The sequence below is a fragment of the Siphateles boraxobius genome, unplaced genomic scaffold, assembly GCF_051911475.1.
Source record: "Siphateles boraxobius isolate OS27281-9 unplaced genomic scaffold, OSU_SipBor_1 22, whole genome shotgun sequence".
Taxonomy (NCBI): Eukaryota; Metazoa; Chordata; class Actinopteri; order Cypriniformes; family Leuciscidae; genus Siphateles; species Siphateles boraxobius.
In genome coordinates, this window is record NW_027508833.1 from 8,693,678 (window position 1) to 8,716,641 (window position 22,964).

Genomic DNA, 22,964 nt, shown 5'->3' on the forward strand with positions numbered 1-22,964 from the left:
GCTGACCATTCAAATGGGAAACACACAAATTGAGGAACAGCTATGCTCATGCACAGCAGGGTAAGTGAAATGTGAAAATAATCGAATAATTATAAATCAAACAGTTTATCCATAAATCTTGTGGAATAACACTAACACCGAGAGCCGTGATAGGATTGGGTTAAAGTTACTCAGTCAGGGGTAACGTTAGTAGGCCCTCGATTAACAAAATGCTGAAAGTATGTCAGTGAGCCTCCGTCTTGTCTTTAATCGTCTTATTTAAAGTTAAAATATATGCAGTCTTATATGGTATTATTTGTAAAATAAAATATTATATATAAAATATAATACCGCCATTATTTCCAAGCAATAGGTTTTGTTAATCCTGTTGACATTTGTTGTGAATGGGGTCTCCCACACTGCTTGATTTACACCCATCATTTCTCCCCTTGGCTTTTAGATTTTCGGGAAGGAAAAAAATTCCACTCCCCCGTCCAAACTTTTAGGATACCGGGTATCAAATTTGCACAATCCATTGGCACAACGCATCTGTCATGAACAACCAGATAAGGTTAGATCCAAATGCAGCGTGAGTTTATTCACAGGGTAGTCAGACAGGCAATGGTCACAGACAGCAAACACAGTATAGGAGACAAGGCAATACTCAGAGTCCGATAACCAGGCGGGAAGTCAGAGGCAGGCGGAAGACGAGACGGAATCCGGGAAACAGGCGATGGGTCAGATACACAGAAAAAGAAACGCTCGGAGATGTTCACAACAGTGAAACAAGACTTAGCCCTGAGTGATAGTTAGAGTGGGGTATAAATGAGTGTGGAGCTGCGTGAGGAACTCGATGCAGGTGTGAGAGTGATCAGTGGAAACAGGTGTGTGTGTGAAATTAGTTCAGGGTGTGTGCATGATCAGTCCCAGGGAAGGCAGTGCAGGGGTGGAGCACCCTCTAGTGACACTCGAGGGCAATCCAGCCGAACATCGTCACAGCTTCGGCATGTTTCCCTCACTCGAAAGCTTGCCAGACCTCCCGCGCCTAGTTACTGTTGCTAAGACATGTTTGGCCAGTGGCGGTTTTTGGGCGTGTCTTAGCGAAGGCCCAATTACCATAAAGGACTATACATGTTTGGTATCATTTGAAGTGTCTCAGTGTAACTGGTACAATAGTCTTATCCCCATATTAGTAACCCAAATGGTACTCAAGGTTTTAAAAGTTTAGAGCTACTTTGCTTACTGAGAACGATGAGCCCTTATCCAAGGTCTCTCATGCAAATTACCTTCTGTACCCAGTAAAGTGTAATCTACCCAGACCTGGGACCTTGATAAATGTTAATTAGTTCAGTCCCCCATTTAGAGGACGTTTTGTTTTGTCTTGGTCTGAGTATTTAAAGAAATTTTGCAAAAGGCTCAGCGCGATTCTGTAGCCAGATCAGCCCGTATTTATGCATCTTTCTGATGTCATGTATGCATCTTTTACTCTTTATTTCTGAGCATTTGATGTTTTATATAGATTTTTTTAATTGATAATGTAATTTTCATGATACATTTACCTGACCAAATTGTAACATTTGAATTTATTGTGACTTACTCTGAAATTATTAACCTTAGTAGATTACGTTAAGTAAAGAGTTAAATAGAATAATCAAATGTCTAAATAAATGATTATATACTGTAAGTAAGGGATAATGTACATACAGCCGTTTGTTATCTCAAAATAAACCCCGACAGGGTGATCAGGACTGTCTTGTCTGGGAATAACATACCGCTAGATGGCACGATTAACTACTCAGAATCAAACATTCCACATAACCGTGTAATAAATGGTCAACAATCAATTAGCATTCCAACCTAAATTTTAGGTTGTGATCAGATCAAAGTTTAATTGGAATAAAATTACTTTGAAATTTCTTTGAAAAGACAGAACGCACAGACAACTTTTAGCCACACCATTGGAGACTGTCGTTGGCCCAGCAATTGAACCTACAATTGACCCTTCGCTAAGCCCCGCCCTCCCTAGTTACTGTTGCTACGCCTGACAATCTTTCGCGCCTGGCACGTCTGGCAGTGTGTATGCACCGATGTCAGACATTCCCAATGGGATGATTAGTAATTTTTGGCGAACATGTGAAATATATGAGAGAGCAAGACAAAAGGGACTGCAGTGTGCATTCGAGGGATATATCCACAACATAATATGCAACCGATTAGAGAATAATTCAATAAAAATTGAAGCTAAAGCCTATAGTCCCAGCACAAGCAGCAGCCGCCTCATACGCTGACCATTCAAATGGGAAACACAAATTGAGGAACAGCTATGTTCATGCACAGCAGGGTAAGTGAAATGTGAAAATAATCTAATAATTATAAATCAAACAGCTTATCCATAAATCTTGTGGAATAACACTAACACCGGGAGAGCCGCAGTGATCGACTTGGGCTAAAGTTACTCAGTCAGGGGTAGTAGGCCGTCGATTAACAAAATGCTGAAATATATTTTAAAGTATGTCAGTGAGCCTCCATCTTGTCTTTAATCGTCATATTTTACCTTAAAATATATGCATTATCAACAAAGAACCGTCATTATTTCCAAGCAATAGGTGTTTTTGTTAATCCTGTCGACATTTAGTTGTGAATGGGGTCTCCCACACTGCTTGATCCACGCCCATCATTTCTCCCCTTGGCTTTTCGGCAAGGAAAAAAAATCCACTCCCCCGTTCAAACTTTTAGGATACCGAACAACAGATTTGAACAATCCATACATGCAACGCTTCGGCATGTTTCCCTCACTCGAAAGCTTGCCAGACCTCCCGCGGCTAGTTACGGTTGCTAAGACACGATTGGCCAGTGGCGGTTTTCGGGCGTGGCTTAGCGAAGGGTCAATTGAATCTGCTGACTCAATTGATGTTTTTAGCAGTCTTAAGACATTTATTTTCATTAACATTTAAATAAGTTTATATTGGGTATGCTGATTTGGCAGGTTGTTTTTAGTTTGGTCTTTTATGTAATGTTTTGTGTAATTGTTTCCTTTGCTATATACAGCACTTTGGTTTACCTTGTGGTTTTGAAAGTGCTTTATAAATGGTTATATTATAGACTCAATGGTTATATCCTCACTCAATGTGCTGGCTGTCTAGGTGGTGTCCGCAAAATAATATAGAATTCATAGACAATTGGAAAAGTTTTTGGGGCAGACCTGACCTGTTGAAAAGATATGGTATTTCATCCCTCCTGGGATGATGCTGCTCTTCTCTCTAGTAATATGGCACATAGTCTTAGACCTCAAACATGAATAGGGGCTCAGGTCAGGAAGCAGACAAACTGGCTAAACCGACCGTCTGCTGGCTGTCTCACGTCACTGAGGTCAGATAAATCCCATCACACAGAGACTCTGTCACCTAGATATATCATCATATAGAGACTGTGTCTGTTCCCCGAATTAGGAAATACAAAAAACGTCCAAACCCATATAAGGGTAAAAATGCTAATAAAAAATAGGTATAATACAAATTAACAAATGATAAAGCTCGGGTTGCTGAATATTCAATCTCTTACTTCAAAAGCACTTATTGATAATGATATGATTACAGACTATAACCTAGATGTGCTGTGTTTGACAGAAACTTGGCTAAAACCAAACAATTACATTACTTTAAATGAGTCCACCCCCCAAGATTACTGTTATAAACATGAACCTCGTCTGAAATGCAATCGGGGTGGTGTTGCTGTAATTTATAGTAATATTTTCAGAATTACTAAGAAGTCTAGTTTAAAATATAATTCTTTTGAAGTGTTGGTGCTTAATGTAACACAATCTAATATTAGTACTGGCTGAAGATAAAGCCCTGATTGTTGGTGATTTTAATATACATGTAGATAACGAAAAAAATGCATTGGGATTGGCATTTAATTGGAGTTAGACAACATGTGTCAGGACCTACTCATTGTCGTAATCATACTCTAGATCTAATATTATCACATGGAATCAATGTTGATGACGTTGAAATTCGGCAGCAGAGCAATGACATCTCAGATCATTATCTAGTCTTGTGTAAACTTCATTTAGCCAAGGCTGCAAAGCCGACTCCATGTAACAAATATGTTAGACCAATTTTTTTCTGGCACTAAAGATTGCTTTATTAATAATCTTCCTGATCAGTTTAATCATCTCAGCATCCCAGATAGCTTAGAAGAACTCGAAAGAAACTTTTAACTCTTTCTTGTCCAGCACTTTAGACAAAGTTGCTCTTTCGCGCTTATAGAAGATTAAAGAAAATAGTCCAACCCCATGGTACAACGAGCACACTGAGGCCCTTAAGAGAGCGGCCAGAAAAATGGAGCCCAACTGGAAGAAAACAAAATTAAAGGCATTTCCCATTTCATGGAAAGAGAGCACGATTGCGTACAGAGAGGCCTTAAAAGCTGGTAGATCTGCTTATTTTTCAACCTTATTAGAAGAAAATAAACAAAACCAAAGGTATTTATTTGAAAGTGGCTAAACTAACGAAAAATAAAGCTTCAAACCAAGACGTTTCCAAGCAGCACAGCAGTAATGACCTTATGAACTTCTTTAATTACAAGATTGATGAATATCAGGCAGAAAATTATAACTATGCAACCGTCTACAACAGTATTGCATCAGGCAGTGCTTTGTAGTCTCCCTAACGAAAAATCCGATTCATTCATTGCTATAGGAGAGGAAGAATTTTCTTAACTCGTTAAATCTTCTAAATCGACAACATGTATGTTAGACCCTATACTAAGCTATTGAAAGAGATGCTTCCAGAGGTCATAGATCCTCTTCTTAATATCATTAATTAATCTTTGTCATTAGGACACGTACCAAAAACTTTTAAACTGGCTATAATTAAACCGCTTGTTAAAAAAACGCAACTTGGTCCTACAGAATTAGTCAATTACAGGCCGATCTCGAATCTACCTTTTATGTCAAAGATACTAGAAAAGGCAGTAACTTCACAACTATGTTCCTTTTTAGAAAGAAATGATATCTGCGAGGATTTTCAATCAGGATTTAGATTGTACCATAGTACTGAGACTGCTCTCATTAGAGTCACAAATGATTTGCTCTTATCATCCGATCGTGGTTGTATCTTTCTATTAGTGTTACTCGATCTTAGTGCTGCATTTGACACTATCGACCACAACATTCTTTTAAATAGACTCGAAAATTATGCTGGCACTAGTGAAATTGCACTAGCATGGTTTAAATCATACTCATCTGAGTATGGTTTTACGTTTGTAGCAGTAAATTAACCCTTTCACACGTAAGTTTAAAATATTCTAACTGACCCCCCAGCGTGAGTTTTTCAAGGCGACCGTTATTTAGAACTTGTCACTTTAATGTTTCCATGGTGACGCGTCATTGCTTGTCACGTGACACAGCGCAACCACAACACAGCGCTGAATGAATGATGATCTGCTTTTATGTCATTTTCCCTTTTTTATTAAAAATATTCACAAATGTATTAGCTATAGCATGAAACACTGATATTCCGATTGTCAAATATGTGCAAAAGGAAGTTTTTTGATATTTAAACACCTTTATAACGATCGCGTTAGTTTGTTTCACAGTTCAAAAAATCGGATCTGTTGGATTTACACGTCAATTCCTCCACTTCTCACGAAATGCATGAAAGTAAGTGGCCGGTGAAATGGGAGAAGAATAGGGTCAAATTTAAAGCTACTTACACAATGTGTATCTGATATGAATAAAACGTGTCGTCTTATTATAATGTAAAGGATTATTATTGCCGCTTCCATAGACATCGGTGTGTATTTTACAAACTCAAAATCATTGTTTTGCTAGTACTTGTGTGTATTTAAATGTCTGAAACCTAAAATAAAAATTATGTGGTTGAAAACACTCAATAGTTGTGATATATGACAGCACTGAGTGGGTCCTTCTCTGGCTCAGCGCCAGCAAACGCGCGAAAGCACGTTTGAATTTAGCAGTTGATCACGTGATGCACTGACCATTCTAATCACACCGGTGTGATTGTACGCTCCAGGGACCAGCCAAGACTGATCACACCCGTGTGATCGTACGTGTGAAAGGGTTAAGAGATGTCTTATCGATCAAAAGTTCAGTATGGTGTACCACAAGGCTCAGTACTAAGACCGTTGCTGTTCACTCTGTACATGCTACCCTTAGGAGATATAATTAGGAAGCATGGCATTAGTTTTCACTGTTATGCTGATGATACTCAGCTCTATATTTCTTCACTCCCTGATGAAACTTACGAATTCACAAAATTAACGGAATGTATAGCAGATATAAAAAAAACTGGATGACTAGCAATTTCCTACTATTCAATTCTGAAAAAAACAGAGATTCTAATTATTGGACAAAAAACTTCCTCACATAATAACCCAGAACACTTGATGGCTGCTCGTGTCTAGTATCTGTAAAACTGAATTTTTTCATCTTAAAAATATATCTTAATTACGTCATATGCTCTCAATGAAAAATACAGAACAATTAGTTCATGCGTTCATGACATCAAGGCTTAATTATTGTAATGCTATTATGGGTGGTTGCCCTGCACGCTAAATAAACAAACTACAGCTGGTCCAAAACGCAGCAGCTAGAGTTCTTACCAGAACCAGGAAGTATGACCATATTAGCCTGGTTCTGTCAACACTACGTTGGCTCCCTATTAAACACCGTATACATTTTAAAATATTGCTGATTACTTACAAAGCACTAAATGGTTTAGCTCCGCAGTACTTGAGCAAGCTCTTAACGCATTATAGTCCTTCACGTCTATTGCAATCTCAAAATTCTGGCCAGTTGATAATACCTAGAATATCAAAATCGACTGCTGGCGGTAGATCCTTTTCCTATTTAGCACCAACATTTTGGAATTATCTTCCTAACATTGTCCGGGAAGCAGACACACTCTATCAGTTCAAATCTAGACTAAAACACATCTCTTTGGCTTAGCATACACATTACACATTATAGACTTCTATAATTCAATGTTAGGCTGCATAGCTTAGATCAGCCGGGACCGGGAACACTTCCCATAAATCCTGATGTACTTGGTACATCATAAGAAGGATGGCATCTACGCTAATATTAGTCTCTCTGTTTATCCCGAGGTTTACTGCAATCCGCTGGATCCAGACCGTATCCAGATCTGAGGAAGGACCAGCGCCTGGACACGACGACAACGCAGTCCTGAAGCATCAACTAGTCTCTCCCCTGTGAAGGCCTCCTTCCCTTTAACTCTGTACAGATAAAACGTTGTCGGGATAATTCCGATTTGCGTGGCTACGCAGACGCGACAAAAATTTATGTATTATACATTTTTTTAGGCCAGACAAGTAGTTTGTTGAGGGTTGATTTGTGAAGAAGGACTACACGCCAGCGCACATATATATTCAAACGCGCATACTGTACCTATCGACTGAACACGTGATGCGCATGTGTGCGCTGTCTGCGTTTTCGTGGGTTTGTGTTTTTGAGGTTTGCGCAGAAAAAACGGTTAATCGTTTTCATCGTCTAACCTATTTCAGGGAGTGCATTCTCGAGACACCAGGCACTGTTTTGTGCGGATGGGCGGCCGGAGCGTGTTAGGGTTTTTTTCTGTTAGAACGGTGTCGTGTTAGCGACCCCTAAGTTAATAACTAATGATTTTCGCAAAGGAAGTGAATCAATCAAGACTATCTTTAGCTGGATAATAACTTTGTCCTAGAGCTGTGGTAAAGACTAAACAATGTTTCTGTAATTTCTATTATCACTGTAAAACTGCTTTGAAACAATTCATACTGTTAAAAGCGCTTTATAAATGAAGGTGACTTGACTTGACTATAAATAAAGTTTGAGTTTGAGTTGATCTCACAAAGAGCAGGCAAGTGAGTTAGGACTGCACTCTGTGAGAGCCAAATGTTTTACATCTACCATCATCCACCACTGACTATTGAGGACACATAATGCTTACTGTATTGAAAACTAAAGGAGCATCTTAGTACACTTGCTAAATGGAAACAAAATGGAACAGGCAAAAACTGGACAGGAGCATAGCTATTGGACACAGTTCGAGTGGGAGAAGTTAGACGACAAGCAGTGGAAGGGTTGAAGAGCATAAACAGCTGTGCTCTACCAGGCAAACTGAAACTCTGGTGCTTTCAGTTTGGTCTACTGCCAAGGTTGCTGTGGCCACTGACTGTGTATGAGGTTTCTTTGACAACAGTGGATAAGCTGGAAGCGTTAATAAGTTCATACATCAGGAAATGGTTGGGAGTTCCACGCTGCCTCAGCAGAGTGGGACTTTATAGTAAAGGAGTATTGCAGCTGCCAGTCTCTGCTTTAACCGAGGAGTTTAAGTGTGCCAAGGTCAGACTGGAAATGACTTTAGCAGAGTCACGTGACAAATGTGTAAGGGAGACAGCCCCTGTGGTAAAAACTGGTAGAAAGTGGTCAGCAAAGAAATCTGTAGTAGAGGCAAAGGCTGACCTTCAAATTGGGGATATCTTGGGACAGGTACAGCATGGAAGAGGGGGTTTTGGGCTCAGTTTAGCTCCTCCTAAATGGCACAAGGCAGGCCCAGCCCAAAGGAGGAAGCTGGTAGTCAACGAGGTGCGAAAGCAGGAGGAGAGGATGAGATGTATAAAGGCCATTTCCCAGGCCAAGCAGGGAGAGTGGATGAGATGGGAGAGTGTGGAACAACGCAAAATGGGCTGGCAAGACCTTTGGTCAATGGAAGAGAGTAGGATCAGTTTCCTTATTAGGTCAACATATGATGTTCTCCCATCACCGCAGAACCTAAACCTCTGGGTAGGAGAGGATCCATCTTGTCCTTTGTGTTCATCACCTGCCACATTAAGGCACATTTTGACAGGATGTAAGGTGGCTCTTAGCCAGGGTCGGTTTACTTGGCGCCATGACCAAGTATTGCGATGTTTGGCTTTAGCATTGGAAGGCAAGCGTAGTATGACCAATAAATTGCCGCCTGTTCTAGCAAAACATTACACGCAGAAGACAATATTCCTCCGCCCAGGCGAGCAACCACCAAGAAAAGGTGCTAACACCAATTCTCGCCCAGGACAACTGGAAGCTGCTAGGGACTGGAAGATGCTGGTTGATCTTGATCAACGGCTTATTTTTCCACCTGAGATTGCCACCACTAACCTACGGCCAGATATTGTTTTGTGGTCTGGATCAGCACGCATTTTTCAACTGATAGAGTTAACAGTGCCATGGGAGGATGCGGTAGATGAGGCATATGAGAGGAAGAAACTGCGGTATGCTCATCTGGCCACTGAAGCAGAACAGCGAGGATGGAGAGTCCAGGTTTATCCAGTGGAAGTGGGTTGTCGTGGTTTTGTAGCACACTCTACAACCCGGTTCCTCAGAGACGTCGGATTCAGTGGCCAAGAGTTGCGTCGTACAGTAAAGAACTTATCTGAAGCAGCAGAAAGGAGCAGCAACTGGCTGTGGTTGAGACGGAAAGATTCTAGCTGGCTGTGTACAGGCCGCCATGCTACGGTTTCGTAGAATTCTTGAAAACTTGAAAGGTCTGTTGGTTTATTTGTATAGGTTGTATAGTATTTACAGTCATTACGTTCCTGTGTATATTGCGTGAATGACGGGTGGTTGGGCAGATATTGTGTTTTGCGGTAGGTGGTATGCCATACGGAACCGTTGCCACTGAAACTGCATATTAACGCACCAGTGGGGCTCGACAGCCTTAGTCAAACGGGTTGGCGCGTATGATTGGGTTGCGGAGAGATTGTGAGATTGTGGTTAGGTCTCAGCAGCAACTGTTGGTTTATTTGTATAGGTTGTATAGTATTTACAGTCATTACGTTCCTGTATATATTGCGTGAATGACGGGTGGTTGGGCAGATATTGTGTTTTGTGGTAGGTGGTATGCCATACGGAACCGTTGCCACTGAAACTGCATATTAACGCACCAGTGGGGCTCGACAGCCTTAGTCAAACAGGTTGGCGCGTATGGTTGGGTTGCGGTGAGATTGTGGTTAGGTCTCAGAATCAACTGTTGGTTTATTTGTATAGGTTGTATAGTATTTACAGTCATTACGTTCCTGTGTATATCGCGTGAATGACGGGTGGTTGGGCAGATATTGTGTTTTGTGGTAGGTGGTATGCCATACGGAACCGTTGCCACTGAAACTGCATATTAACGCACCAGTGGGGCTCGACAGCCTTAGTCAAACGGGTTGGCGCGTATGGTTGGGTTGCGGAAAGATTGTGAGATTGTGGTTAGGTCTCAAGAGCAAGAGGGAAGTAGAGGTCAGTAAGCTGGGCTGAGTTGAGTGGGGGACGGAGGGGGGTGACTCTGGGACGCCAGAGTCACTGTCGAGCCCTCTTGAGGTGTCGTGGGCTAGTCGACGAAACACTGAGGATGGAAGGTGCCCACTTGAAGACCCTAGAGATGTTCCCTACTCCGCTCAATCCAGAGGGTTGTTATGGGGGACCGCACTGTGGTTGCAGCCGTTGTGTGTGCTGACGCGCAATACACTGTATTAACACCAGACAGAAGATTCACGTCACTAGATGGAAAGAAGCGTAAATGGATGGAGAAGCATAGGTTACTGTAAAGCTACGTCTTAGTTGGTGATTATCTTGGCGAAAGCCGAGTACAAATCAGCATGAAGTTTTAACATCTACTCTCGTGTAATGGAAATCATGGAACACTGTTCTGGATCATTCCAGCCAAATCTGTTATCAGCAAATGGAATACTCACTGCTGGAGACCAGTGTGGCCAGGAATCTGGACAGCCCCCCTTGTTGGGGCCTTGGGCAATGGTCACACCATCATGACAACAGCCGTACCTGAAAGAAGTGTTGATATGCATTTGCATTATATTTCTGGTAAAACACATAGTTCTAATACACTAAAGTCACATTATTTCATGTAGGACAATAAGCATTGTGCCACAAATATTGTATTGTATAGGATTGGGATTATATTGAGAAACCAGTAGATTGTTTTGTTTCAGACATATAAATGTCTCTCAATTAGTGTCTGTAATAAACCCATTCAAGTCCATGTGTACCTGCTCCATGTGCAGGATGCTAGGCCTTGGTCCCGGGGACAGCCTTGGCGCTGAGGTCCACTGGCTGGGGTACTTCCATCAGGACAGCAGCCATAGTGAGTCTGGCTACACTGAAGGGTGAGAGTTGTGCCATGAGGATTGTGGACTGGATTGTTTTGATGAGTTTCTGTTGTGTTAGATAATAAAAAAATAACAAGGACCTTATTAAATGTTTCCTTGTAGACAAAGAGCTTCTTCATAAAAACAAAGTGTCTGATAAAATGTATGGGTCACTTGAATGTCATCTTTTAAACACCTTATTACAGGATCCTAAACAAATTTGATGAGATTTGTCAAATGGACAGAAGAAAAGTTTATACTTTGTAGTGGGAAAACTTAATGTCTTGCACCATTATATGTACTTTTGTGGGAGGGTTCTGGTTCTGTCACTTTGGTCTGGTTTGTTCTTGTATGGTGACAGAGCCCTGACACTCCTACTGTTTTGCCATTGTGAGAGTGTGGTTCCAAGTTCGCTCGGGCCTTATGCACATTTGTCTGCATGATAAGTTGTATGTGCAGAATATGGTGTTCATATCCCGACACTTCTGTCTAGTTCGGTTTCAGTTCAGTGTCAAGGTTTGGACATTCCTGCTCCATGTTTTGTCTCTTGATGACAGTGCACATGTTGTGTGTTTATCCACTCATCATCTTGTCTTGTGTTTTGTAGAGTTCCTGGTTTATGTTTTCATTGGCCAGGCGTTCTTGTGTTGTAGTGTTTTATGTTTGTGTTTATCATCAGCTGTGTGCTTTCTTGTCTTGTTCTGTGTAGCAAACGATTCGTGTTTATATTTGGCTGCGTGCTTTCTTGTTTTGTTCTATGTAACATGCTGCTGTAACATGCTTGTGTTTTTCATTGGCCACATTCTTTTATGTTGTCATGTTTTGTGTAGACACGCAGTCGGTGAGAGCTGTGTGTTCGTGTCATGTTTGGTGTGGGCACATGGCTTGTCATGTTTGTTTCTATTTGCCATGTGATCAATCCTGTCTATTGTCTTAATCACGTCCTTCTTGTTACGTGAATATACTTATTTGCCCCACCTTGTTACCCTCCTCAATTCATTCCCTATTTACTCTCCCTGTGTGCTCAGTCCTGTGCCAAAATCCCCGGATCGTGGCCAAACCGGTGCTCGTTGCAGTCACTTATGCTCGTTAAGCATGAGCGGGTCAGAGAAGTGATCGGAGCGTGTCTCAAGCAGTCAAAAAATGCTGTGATATTTTCAAACCTGTTTGATATTATCATCATGTGATCTCATAGGGTGTTCAATGGAACGACAAGGTGGAATTAATTCAGCAAATAACTGGTCAGATGGTATGAACGGAAAGATCTTGTAATCACTTGGATGAGTTTTTTCACTATTGGTCAGGACTGCCTCTTGAACAAATCTCGCTTGTAGTTTGTGCACCTCGTCAGCATTGTATTGTATGCACACTGCTATGACAAGACGATGATAGATGTCAAGAAACCGAGCGGTAGTTTTTGCTTGTTTTTGTTTTATTTTTGATTAAATAAAAGCCCATCCACTCCGCATTGAGTCTTCACTCCTCCTTTAACCCCAAACACTGACACTTTTGAATTATTAACAATAGCAGTGTCACAGATTTTGAAACCAATTGCTGATCCTGATGCCTCTATTAAGTTGATATTTTGACCAGGATAAAATGTATAATAATGACCAATAATGGACAATATATTCAATAATATATTAGATATTTAAATATTCATAATTTTTACATTTGTATATAGGCATAAACTGTTAATGTTTAACAGCTATAAAGTTAGCAGCATTTATGAAAAACTGTTTGCCAAAAAAATGGACGTTGTTTTAATTCTGTTAATTATTTTAAACATAATTATGTCTAGACATTAATGTTTCATTTTTCCCAGTCCTAAAAATGATAAAGCAAAATTCTCCCTCACAAACTTAAGGAGGCTCACAAAAGTTTTCAATCTTTCAGATTATTCTATTGGCTCTGCCAATCAGGGATGCATTTCTGAAAGCCAACTATGATCACAAGTTCCGTTGTTACCAACAGAGTTCAATGGAACTTGCGGCCACAGTTGGCTAACAGAATTTTGGGAAACCCCAGGAGCTGTATGTTTAAAACTTCTCAAAAATGCTCTTGAAAATAGACTTAAGCTATGACTTAAGTGACAAAAAACTTAAAAAGTAAAAGGCAGGACTTGTGTAACAGTAGGAGTTATTTATATAAAAAAAAGCTAAAAGCAACTTTCATCAAAGTCTAAGACTGACTCTTAGGTGTTAACTGAGGTGGCACTTAAGTGTTGGAAACTAAGAACTACAATGATGTCAGTCCAAAAATAGCAGCCCTCAACCTCTGAATCAGTCAATAGTGAGCCTGGAAGGGTAGTCATGGCAACATGACAGTGGGCGTTTCTCAATACCAAGTACGCAAAGTTCGGACGCAAGTCTGATAATTCTGCAAATGGAAAACAGCGTTCTTGATAGCGTCACTCAGCTTGCTCTGGCTAATCCAGTGAACTCTATATGTATATGTGGAAACTCTATATTGGAGTGGTGTGGGATTTGACGACAATGCAGGCACATCTGTTTCCTGCTTACATTGAATCAACAATAGACAAGATAAAGCTAGGGCAGTGACTCACTGTCAGAGACTGTTATGTCTGATGGCAGCTTCATCCAACGTGATGCCATTTGGCCTGCTGTACATGAAATCTTTGCAGTAGTGGCTCAAGACCACTAGAAATAGTTTTCCCTCAGGGGTAATCTGTTCTGCATGAACAAGGTTACGCTCAAGTGCCTTAATACCTTGATGATGTGGAAGAAACATTGGTGTCTAAGGTTCCAACCAATGTTGCATGATCTATTAACTTGCAAGCCCTTTGTCCTCCTCCTTTCCAGACATTAGACCAGGAGAAGCTAAACTCGTTGGGTCCAGTAAAAGCACTGGATACTTATGTCCACAGAGCAGCCCTGTGGAGAAAATCTGATCAGTTGTTCATCTGTTTATTGAGGACTTTTTAGACCTGTGTCACCAAGTGAGTTGGAATGAGAGCACATTGAAAATTCTGGAGTGGGCTTGACAACAAACTCCTTCAGATAATGCTAATGGAGAACAGCAGATGTTTGTAACTCCACTACATCAAGTATGTGCTGTGGGTGACTGGCTCACCCCTAACTGTGGAGGAGGAAGCCCACGCCAGACCAAATGTGCCCATTTCAGCAATCCCTGCCTCAAATCATCCAGTTGACATCATAGAGTCCAGCCAGTTATCAGCCACACCCCCACGGACTTCAAGCCAGAACCAACCGCATCCCAAGTCATGCTTGAGCTGGCACCAACATCCGTCGTGTAATAACTTCTCCCAAAAATCAATGCCCAACAAATCAATGCTTTTACTGCAGAAATGAGAGTAACAATGACATTTTTGGTGACTGGAAAAATGCAGCAGTGCAATGGTGATGACTTAGGCACAGTAAGAAGGGATATTTCTTTTTAATAATAACGTTTGCTTAAACCAAAGGTGTCAGAAATCAGTCCTGGAGGACCACTGTCCTGCAGAGTTTAGCTCCACCTTCCCCAGCTTCAACACACCTGCCTGGAAATTTCTAGTATGCCTAGTAAGACCTTGATTAGCTGGTTTAGGTGTTTAATTAGGCTTGGAGCTAAACTCCGCAGGACAGTGGCCCTCCAGGACCAGGATTTGACACCCCTTGCTTAAACCCTTAAAATATGAGGAAAATATTTAATATTTTTTAAAATAGGTTAAATATGAGGGAATAATAAAACACTAAACTTGATTAAGGCATGTATCTATTAAAATTATTTGGCAAAAAAGACATTGCTACTATGCAAAAAAAGCATACATTGACTACAACATAATTAGTTATTAACATTTAATTGTTTTTTTTGCAAGTGTTCATTTCTTTGCATGACATCCTAGCAAAATATTATGTCTGCACAATCTGCTTACAAAATCTTTAACACATTTTTATAAAATATTTTATAAAGAGTGAACATCAATTTTCCAAGGCTGGTCAACACTTTTGACCACTACTGTATGGCAGTTCATTGACTTTGCAACTGATCTTCAAACCGTGCAGCAAAGACAAGCCTCTTTTATGAGGATTGCAAACTTCGATGGAGTTGTTCCCTGGAGTCTAAGACCTAAGAGTCAGTCTTAGACTTTGGTGAAAGTTGTTTTTAGCTTCTTTATTAATAGCTCCTACTCTTAAACAAGTCATACTTTTAACTAAGAATTTTTTGACACTTAGGTCAAAGCTTAAGCCTATTCTCAAGAGCATTTTTGAGAAGTTTTACACGGCCCCAGATCAAGATAAGCCTTACAATGAAAAAAAGCATGTCGTGTATGGATGGAAAGATGCCAACTATTTCAAAAACAAACCTTGTGAGGGATCCTCAAGGACATAAGGCAGGAAGCCCTGAATGGTGTTATCATGACCTGTAGGGTCCTGCATGCTGGGCACCTCTGTTCATACCAATATATGAGTGAGTGAGTGAGTGAGTGAGAGAGAGAGAGAGAGAGAGACAGAGAGAGAGAGAGAGAGAGAGAGAGAGAGAGAGAGAGAGAGAGAGAGAGAGAGAGAAAGGTACTTTCAGCACCATTAACTCCAGTGTCACATGATCTTTCAGAAATAATTCTGTGACAAACATAAAACTCTAAATAAGTCAGTAAACATTGTCATCATCATGCATCATGTGTTAGATGGTTATGCAGCAATTTACCTACTTCTGTACCCAGAAGTGAGTTAAACCTGACAAAATCTTCAAAAACATCCTTTTGGGAATGTCCTCATTTGTAAAAATCAGGTTTGTTTGTTTGTTTTAACTTTTATTTTCTTAAATTGTAAACATGCAGAAAATTTTCTGTTAGGGTTAGGTTATAGTATTTATAACTACCTGTATACATAAAACAATAGAAGTCTATGCAATGTTCCCATTTAGATAGCTAAATACATAAATATGTGTCTGTTACCATGAGTATAAATCTCGGGAGCATATAAAATGCCTAAAATGAATGTGCAGAGGCGCATATGGGATAGGGAGAGGTGTTGTGTACCCTGAGGCCTGTAACAAGGCTGAGTGTTGCAGCTTTCAACGGTGGGAGGTTTGGGTTTGGCCTGGCACTCCTCTACCCTGTACAGGTTTCTCTGTCTGTCTGAACAGATCACCTGCCGTTCCCGCAGCCCTGAGCCACAGCTCTTAGAGCACTTAAGAGAGAGAGAGAGAGAGAGAGAGAGAGAGAGAGAGAGAGCAGGTAAGGTTATGTCATATATAATTAAAAGGGAGGGTGCATGCATTTCCAAAGATCTGTCTGTATTTAAAAACATAATATGTCGTTTTTCCCCGCTAAAGGTCACCTATTCAAAACAAAGCCATTGTTTGATGACGCCGAGATTGAGCACAGAATAATAAGAGTTGTTGTCTTCACCTCACAGCTGGTGGAAAAGAATCTCATGGGACTCAGGCAGAAATAATATTCATGGATGAAATTATTAACGTTACTTTGGTATGAAGCAGAGCAGGGCCGAGTGCTGAGGAACAAGTGGAACGAGGCCGCAGGAGCGATTGCTAATGAGAGACGAGCGCGACACACGGCTCGAGAGCTTTTATTATGTCGCAGACGCCTCTTCAGATTCTTCCGGTCAAGCGTATGTGGGGAACACAGCGCTGTTTTATCATTTACATTTGTGTGTTGAAAATGAGGTTCCCTATCAGTCGGTCTCTATGACGTATGTCGTGAACGATTAATAGGAATCTCGCTAGAGAGGCCAATCTACTTCGAGTGAAACTAAACAAGCCAATGGACATAGGCGTGCAATCATTTGCATCAGCTGTACAGCCTCGCAGTGCGGGTATTTAACGAGCAGTTGGTGTGATTGCACTCTAGCTTTATGGTTCGGAGCCAAGCACTTCATATGCTGACTACACAGAGTGAATCTGCAAGCCTCTTCTGGTCCTCTCCATTTTGGTGCGGGCGTGACAGCACAGCAGAGCGGGCGATCTTCTCTTCTCTCTTTTTTGTTTAAAAAACTGAGCAAAACAAAAAAGCTGTTTTCATAGCTGGTAATGTCCGTGGTGAGATCGCTCAACAGTCGTTTTCATGGCTGGTAAGACCAGCGAGAGAGAACAGCGCACAGATAGGTGCACATTCCTGTCTGTGTTTGCGGTGACCGTTCCCGTGCCTGCTTCAGCACCAAGGAGAGCAGTCCCTAAAAGAGCTTACACAGGTAGGTTGCGTCTTTTTCAAGATGACGTTCTATTTGTGTGTTTCTGGATGTGGTCGTTACCTGGGGTCACGGGATGGTCACAATCGCTGCCTCGTGTGCCTGGGCCTCGAACACGCTGAGGCAGCGTTCGTGGATGAGTCATGTACCCATTGTGGGAAGATGACCATCTCGGAGCTGGGGTCGAGACTCTCGTTCCTGCAAAGGGGCGGAGTACCTGTGCCTCTGGCTCGATCCAATCCTCCTCAGAGTGTTGCTTCAGGCAGTGACGAGGGAGACCTGAGGGTTACGGTGAGGGCGCTTCTTTCGGGGCACCAACCCCCTAGGAACCCTCACCCCTCTCACCCCTCTCACCCCCTCAGCCAGTTGAGCCTCCAAAGGAACGTGCTGGACCATCCTCGAGGTGTGTACCACCCGTTTTTTTCTTTGGTGCTCCCTGCGACGATCAGATGTCGATCGCTGCATCGGAGGATGGGTCAGACCTCTCCGCGGACGACGACTCGGCGCCGCTGCCTCCTTCGGGTGTGCCAGTGGTACCCGAGTCGGACCCGGAGATGATGGCCATGCTTTCCTAGGCCGCCGACAGGATCGGGCTCATGTGGATCCCTCCACCGTGTCCCGAGCCCTCGAGGTTGGATGATTGGTATCTCAGGGTGGCGCGCGCTGGATCTCAGCAACCCACCCCAGTGCCTTTCTTCCTGGAGGTGCATGAAGAGCTCACAGGGACGTGGACGGCACCTTTTACTGCCAGAAACCGTCTCGGTGGCTCCTTCTCCCACACCAACCTTGATGGCAGGGCAGCTAAGGGATACACGCGTATCCCGCCAGTAGAGCGGGGCATTACAATGCAACTGTGACCTAACTCCACTTTTCGTAGAGAACCGTGTCTTCCTTCCCGGGCCTGTAGGTACTCGTCGGACCTATCCCGCAAGGGTTACAAGGCCTGTAGGGAAGCTGCCTCTGCCATGCACGCTATGGCATTGCTTCAGGTCTATCAGGCCAAGGCACTGAAGGACCTGCACAAGGGTGGTCATGATCCACAAGTTCTCCAGGAACTTCGTACCGCAACGGACTTCACGCTTCGCGCGACGAAGGTCACTGCGCGGCCAGTGGGTTGTGCGATGTTCACATTGGTGGTGCAGGAGCGGCATCTCTGGCTGTGTCTGGCCCACATGAGAGAGACCGACAAGCTCCGGTTCCTCAACTCCACCGTGTCCCAGACTGGCCTCTTCGGTGACGCAGTCGAGAACTTCACCCAGCAGTTCTCGGCTGTACAGAAGCAGACTGAAGGAGTCCCTTTGGAACAGGTATCCAGGCATGCTATGGTATTCACAGATGCCTCTGCCATTGGCTGGGGTGCCACGTACAACGGGCATGCAGTGTCAGGGGTGTGGACGGACCCCCAACTGTACATCAATTGTCTCGAGTTGCTAGCAGTACATCTCGCTCTGAGCCGCTTGAAAAGGCCGCTACAGGGCAGGGACGTGCTGGTCCGTAAGGACAACACTGCAACCGTTGCGTACATCAACCGACAAGGTGGTCTACGCTCCCGTCGCATGTCGCAACTCGCCCACCATCTCCTCCTCTGGAATCAGAAGCATCTGAGGTCGCTTTGAGCCATGTATGTCCCCGGTGTGCTCAACTGTGTGGCCAAAGAGTTATCATGAGCTGTGCTCCCGGGAGAATGGTGAGTCCATCCCCAGGCGGTTCAGCTGATCTGGAGAGAGTTTGGGGAGTCTCAGGTAGACCTGTTTGCCTCCTCAGAGACCTCCCACTGTCAGCTGTTTTACTCCCTGACCGAGGGAACAATCAGCACGGACGCACTAGGACACAGCTGGCCCCGGGGCCTTCGCAAATATGCGTTTCCCCCAGTGAGCCTACTTGCGCACACATTGTGCAAAGCCCACCCGGACTTTGTTCCCAAAACTCATGCTCCTCACGACAGTCCCCCCCGACTTACCCCCAGAGGTACTTAACAGCATCACTTCAGCACGGGCGCCGTCCACGAGACGTGTTTACGCCCTGAAGTGGAACCTGTTCGTCGAGTGGTGGTGTTCTTGCCGAGAGGATCCCCGAAGATGTCCGATAGGGTTTTTTGCTTTCCTTCTTGTAGCAAGGGTTGGAGCAAAGGCCGTCTCCCTCCACCATCAAAGTACACGCTGCAGCTATTTCAGCATATCATGACAACATAGATGGCAAAACAGTAGGAAAGCACGACCTGGTCGTCAGGTTTCTTAGGGGGGCAAGACGATTAAATCCTCCTCGACCCCCCTCCATACCCTCTTGGGACCTTTCCCTGGTGCTTCGAGCACTTCAGGATGCTCCCTTTGAGCTTTTGCAATCAGTAGACTTAAAGCTTCTTTCCATGAAGACTTTGCTGCACTGGCCTCTGTCAAGAGGGTAGGGGACCTGCAGGCATTTTTGGTCGACGAACCGTGCCTAGAGGGCCGGGTGACAACCACGTATTACTAAGACCCCAGCCTGGCTATGTGCCCAAGGTTCCTACCACTCCCTTCAGGGACCAGGTAGTGAACCTGCAAGCACTGCCCCTGGAGGAGGCAGACCAAGCCCTGGCTTTGCTCTGTCCCATTCGCGCTCTGCGTATGTACGTTGACAGAACTCAAAGCGTCAGGACCCCAGACCAGCTCTTGTCTGTTACGGAGGCCAGAAGAAGGGAAAGGCTGTCTCCAAGCAGAGGATGGCCCACTGGATAGTGGATGCCATCACCTTGGCTTACCAAGCACAAGGCTAGCCCTGCCCACTCAGGTTGCATGCACACTCCACGAGAGGCGTTGCATGCTCCTGGCTCCTCGCTAGCAGACATCTGTAGAGCTGTGGGCTGGGCGACACATTCGCTAGATATTATAGCCTACGTGTAGAGCCGGTCTCCTTCCGTGTTCTCACCCTAAATGGGTAGAAGCACTGAGAGGTCCGGCTCTGTCGGCTTGCTGCACCCTACTGTGCATCCTTATTGCTCCAGAGTAAAAACCTGTTGAGTCCTCCAATACCCCTTGGCCCGGACATAGCGAAGCGTCCAGGCCAGGCCTTTATCCGCTGAATCCTTGCGAACCGGATCTGGGCTGGGTTCCATATGTGTGACCCTACGGGGATCCCATATGTGCATATTTCCACTGCTGCTCCTAACGGAAGCCTGTGTCTTGCCCTTGGGCTAAGTCACCCACTATTTTGTAGTAGCACACTATGTAGTACAGCCTTCGGGCTAGTCCATATGTATTTCCCACATAACTCCTTGAAGAAAGTGGCTTCCGGCAGCATCCTCCTTCCTAACTGAAGGACACGCTTTCCTAGTGTTATCTAATAATCTCACTGTATGGGTTATCACGTAACAACAGTGACAGGTACACTCTGTGTAAGCCTTCTTCCAGGCAAGAAGGTGTAGAGGCTTGCACAGGGCGCTGGATGGGGTGCAGCAGCTGTGGCGCTTTAGTTGGGATTCCTATCCTGATAGGGAACGTCTCGGTTACATATGGTAACCCCCTCGTTCCCTGAAGGAGGGAACGGAGACGTATGTCCCGTCGCCACATCTGCTGCCGCCCGCCGGGGCAGCCAGCTTTTTCAGGCTTGGCTCCTCAGCAAAAAACTAGAGTGCAATCACACCAGCAGCTTGTTAAATACCCACGCTGCGAGGCTGCACAGCTGTTGCAAATGATTGCACGCCAAAGTGCATTGGCTTGTTTAGTTTCACTACAAGTAGATTGGCATCTCTAGCGAGATTCCTATTGGTCGGTCACGACATATGTCTCCGTTCCCTCCTTCAGGGAACAAGGGTCACCATGTGTAACCGAGACGTTATAACGTTGCTCTGTGCGTTCGCTCGGCGGCTGCTATGAGACACTTGTTGCACACTGTAGTAAAGCTAGATCGATATTACAATATCATATTAATAAATGCTGGATGATTTGTGTTGCTAAATGGCATGCAATTCATTTGAAAACATATTGTATGACAGAGATAATGCTGCATTACTGTTACTAAAAATAAAGCTGTGTCTGATTATGTTATGTTAGCCACTTGACAAAATAGTGTTTTTCTCTGAGGTATGGTAAACACATGGTACTTTCGGAAAATCAAGAAAGCAAGCGATTCAAACAATAAGACAAAACCTGTGTTGAGCTGTATAACAATTCGTTTTCTGTCGATGAATGTATCCAAACAGTTGTTCCCTTGTCTAATACAACATATAATATATTAAAGTGTCTTTTTTCCCCCCATGGTTTCTGCAAGATATAAACGATATAAATCAAGGGTAACGCGGGTATAATGTCATTGATAGGCGACGCAATGACATGGCCCGTGTACTGGTTAAAATTGCATATTTCTCTGGAAGTAAACATTATTGAAAACATCTGGCATAATGCAAGTACAGAAGTCAACAACATAAATAACACTGTTCGAGTGGTTTTTGGAGTGGATTATTTCTCACCAGGCCCCAGTCTCCTATATGCCAGCCAATGGGGCTCCTGCAGACGGGCATCTCACAGTCCTGTGTCTTGGGTGGCTTTGCTTGAGTCCCGCATGCATAGTCTTCCAGAGAAGCTCCGTCTGAACCCACACACACCACATCTCGCATCTGTTTCCCAGAGCCGCATGTCACAGAACACTACAAAAAACATCAACATGTTTGAATTTGAAGCAATGGCATACTAGCAAAGTTTTTTGAAAATTAAACCAACTTCAGACCCATTAAGATGTTTTCACATTGTGACATTCATTTTAATGACAACTAAGCACATTTTCTTTCAATTGTTATGGTATACCTTTACAATAACGTCCCATTAGTTAATACATTACCTAATATTACAAAAAGTACTACATTTGTTACTGTATTTAGTAATCTTTGTTAATGATAGTCAATAAAAATGCAACTGTTCATTGTTCATGTCAGCTAAGGTCCATTAAATAATATTAACAGATACAACTTTTGATTTTAATATTGTATTAGTAAATGCTGAAATTAACATTAACTGAGATTAATAATCTATTTGCTCCCACTTGGTTCCATACTTAGGAAGCACGGCATTTCTTTCCACTGTTATGCAGACGACAGTCAGATTTATGTGCCTCTTAAAAAGACAAATTAATATTCTGTTAGACTGCTACTTAAGTGTCTTGACGACAAAGGCCTGGATGGCTCTGAACTTTTTAAATATTAATGATAAAAATACGGAAGTGATGGTTTTTAGAGGTACCACATTTCCCCAATTTTAGCTTCACTACACTGGCGGCCTATTCAATTTAGGATCCATTTTAAAATTATGTTATTTGTTTTTAAATCCCTGAATGGTCTTCCCCCGCCATACCTCTTATATACCTCTACACTCTTATAAATCCGTCCGCTCTCTCAGGTCAGATGATCAGCTGCTTCTGAGTGTGCTAAAACTGCTAAAACTAAGCGGAAGCTCAGAGGGGACCGTGCCTTTGCTGTGTCTGCTCCTAGTTTATGGAATGATCTGCCTCAGCACGTTAAGCAGGCCTCTTCTTTATCTGTTTTTAAAACCTGACTTAAAACCCATCTTTTCTCTGTGGCCTTTGACACCTAGAAAGATGTCAATGTTATTTTGTTTTTATTTCTTATTTTGATTGCCTTTATTGCGTGGATATTATTATTTGTTATCATGTTTATGTGTATGTTTGTTGATTCAT

General features: G+C 43.1%; 1 protein-coding gene across 2 annotated transcripts in view; it reads right to left on the bottom strand.

Moving 5' to 3' along the window:
• paplna (papilin a, proteoglycan-like sulfated glycoprotein) overlaps positions 1-22,964 on the bottom strand; it is a 97,938-nt gene that overhangs the window by 29,782 nt on the left and 45,192 nt on the right. For both annotated transcript variants that reach the window (XM_077238570.1, XM_077238571.1), the window contains 5 exons: positions 21,745-21,921; positions 16,133-16,283; positions 15,458-15,541; positions 11,032-11,197; positions 10,720-10,807 (listed from right to left, as the gene is read on the bottom strand). In XM_077238570.1, coding sequence (XP_077094685.1) covers positions 10,720-10,807; positions 11,032-11,197; positions 15,458-15,541; positions 16,133-16,283; positions 21,745-21,921 — 666 coding nt within the window. The remainder of the gene's footprint in view (positions 1-10,719; positions 10,808-11,031; positions 11,198-15,457; positions 15,542-16,132; positions 16,284-21,744; positions 21,922-22,964) is intronic.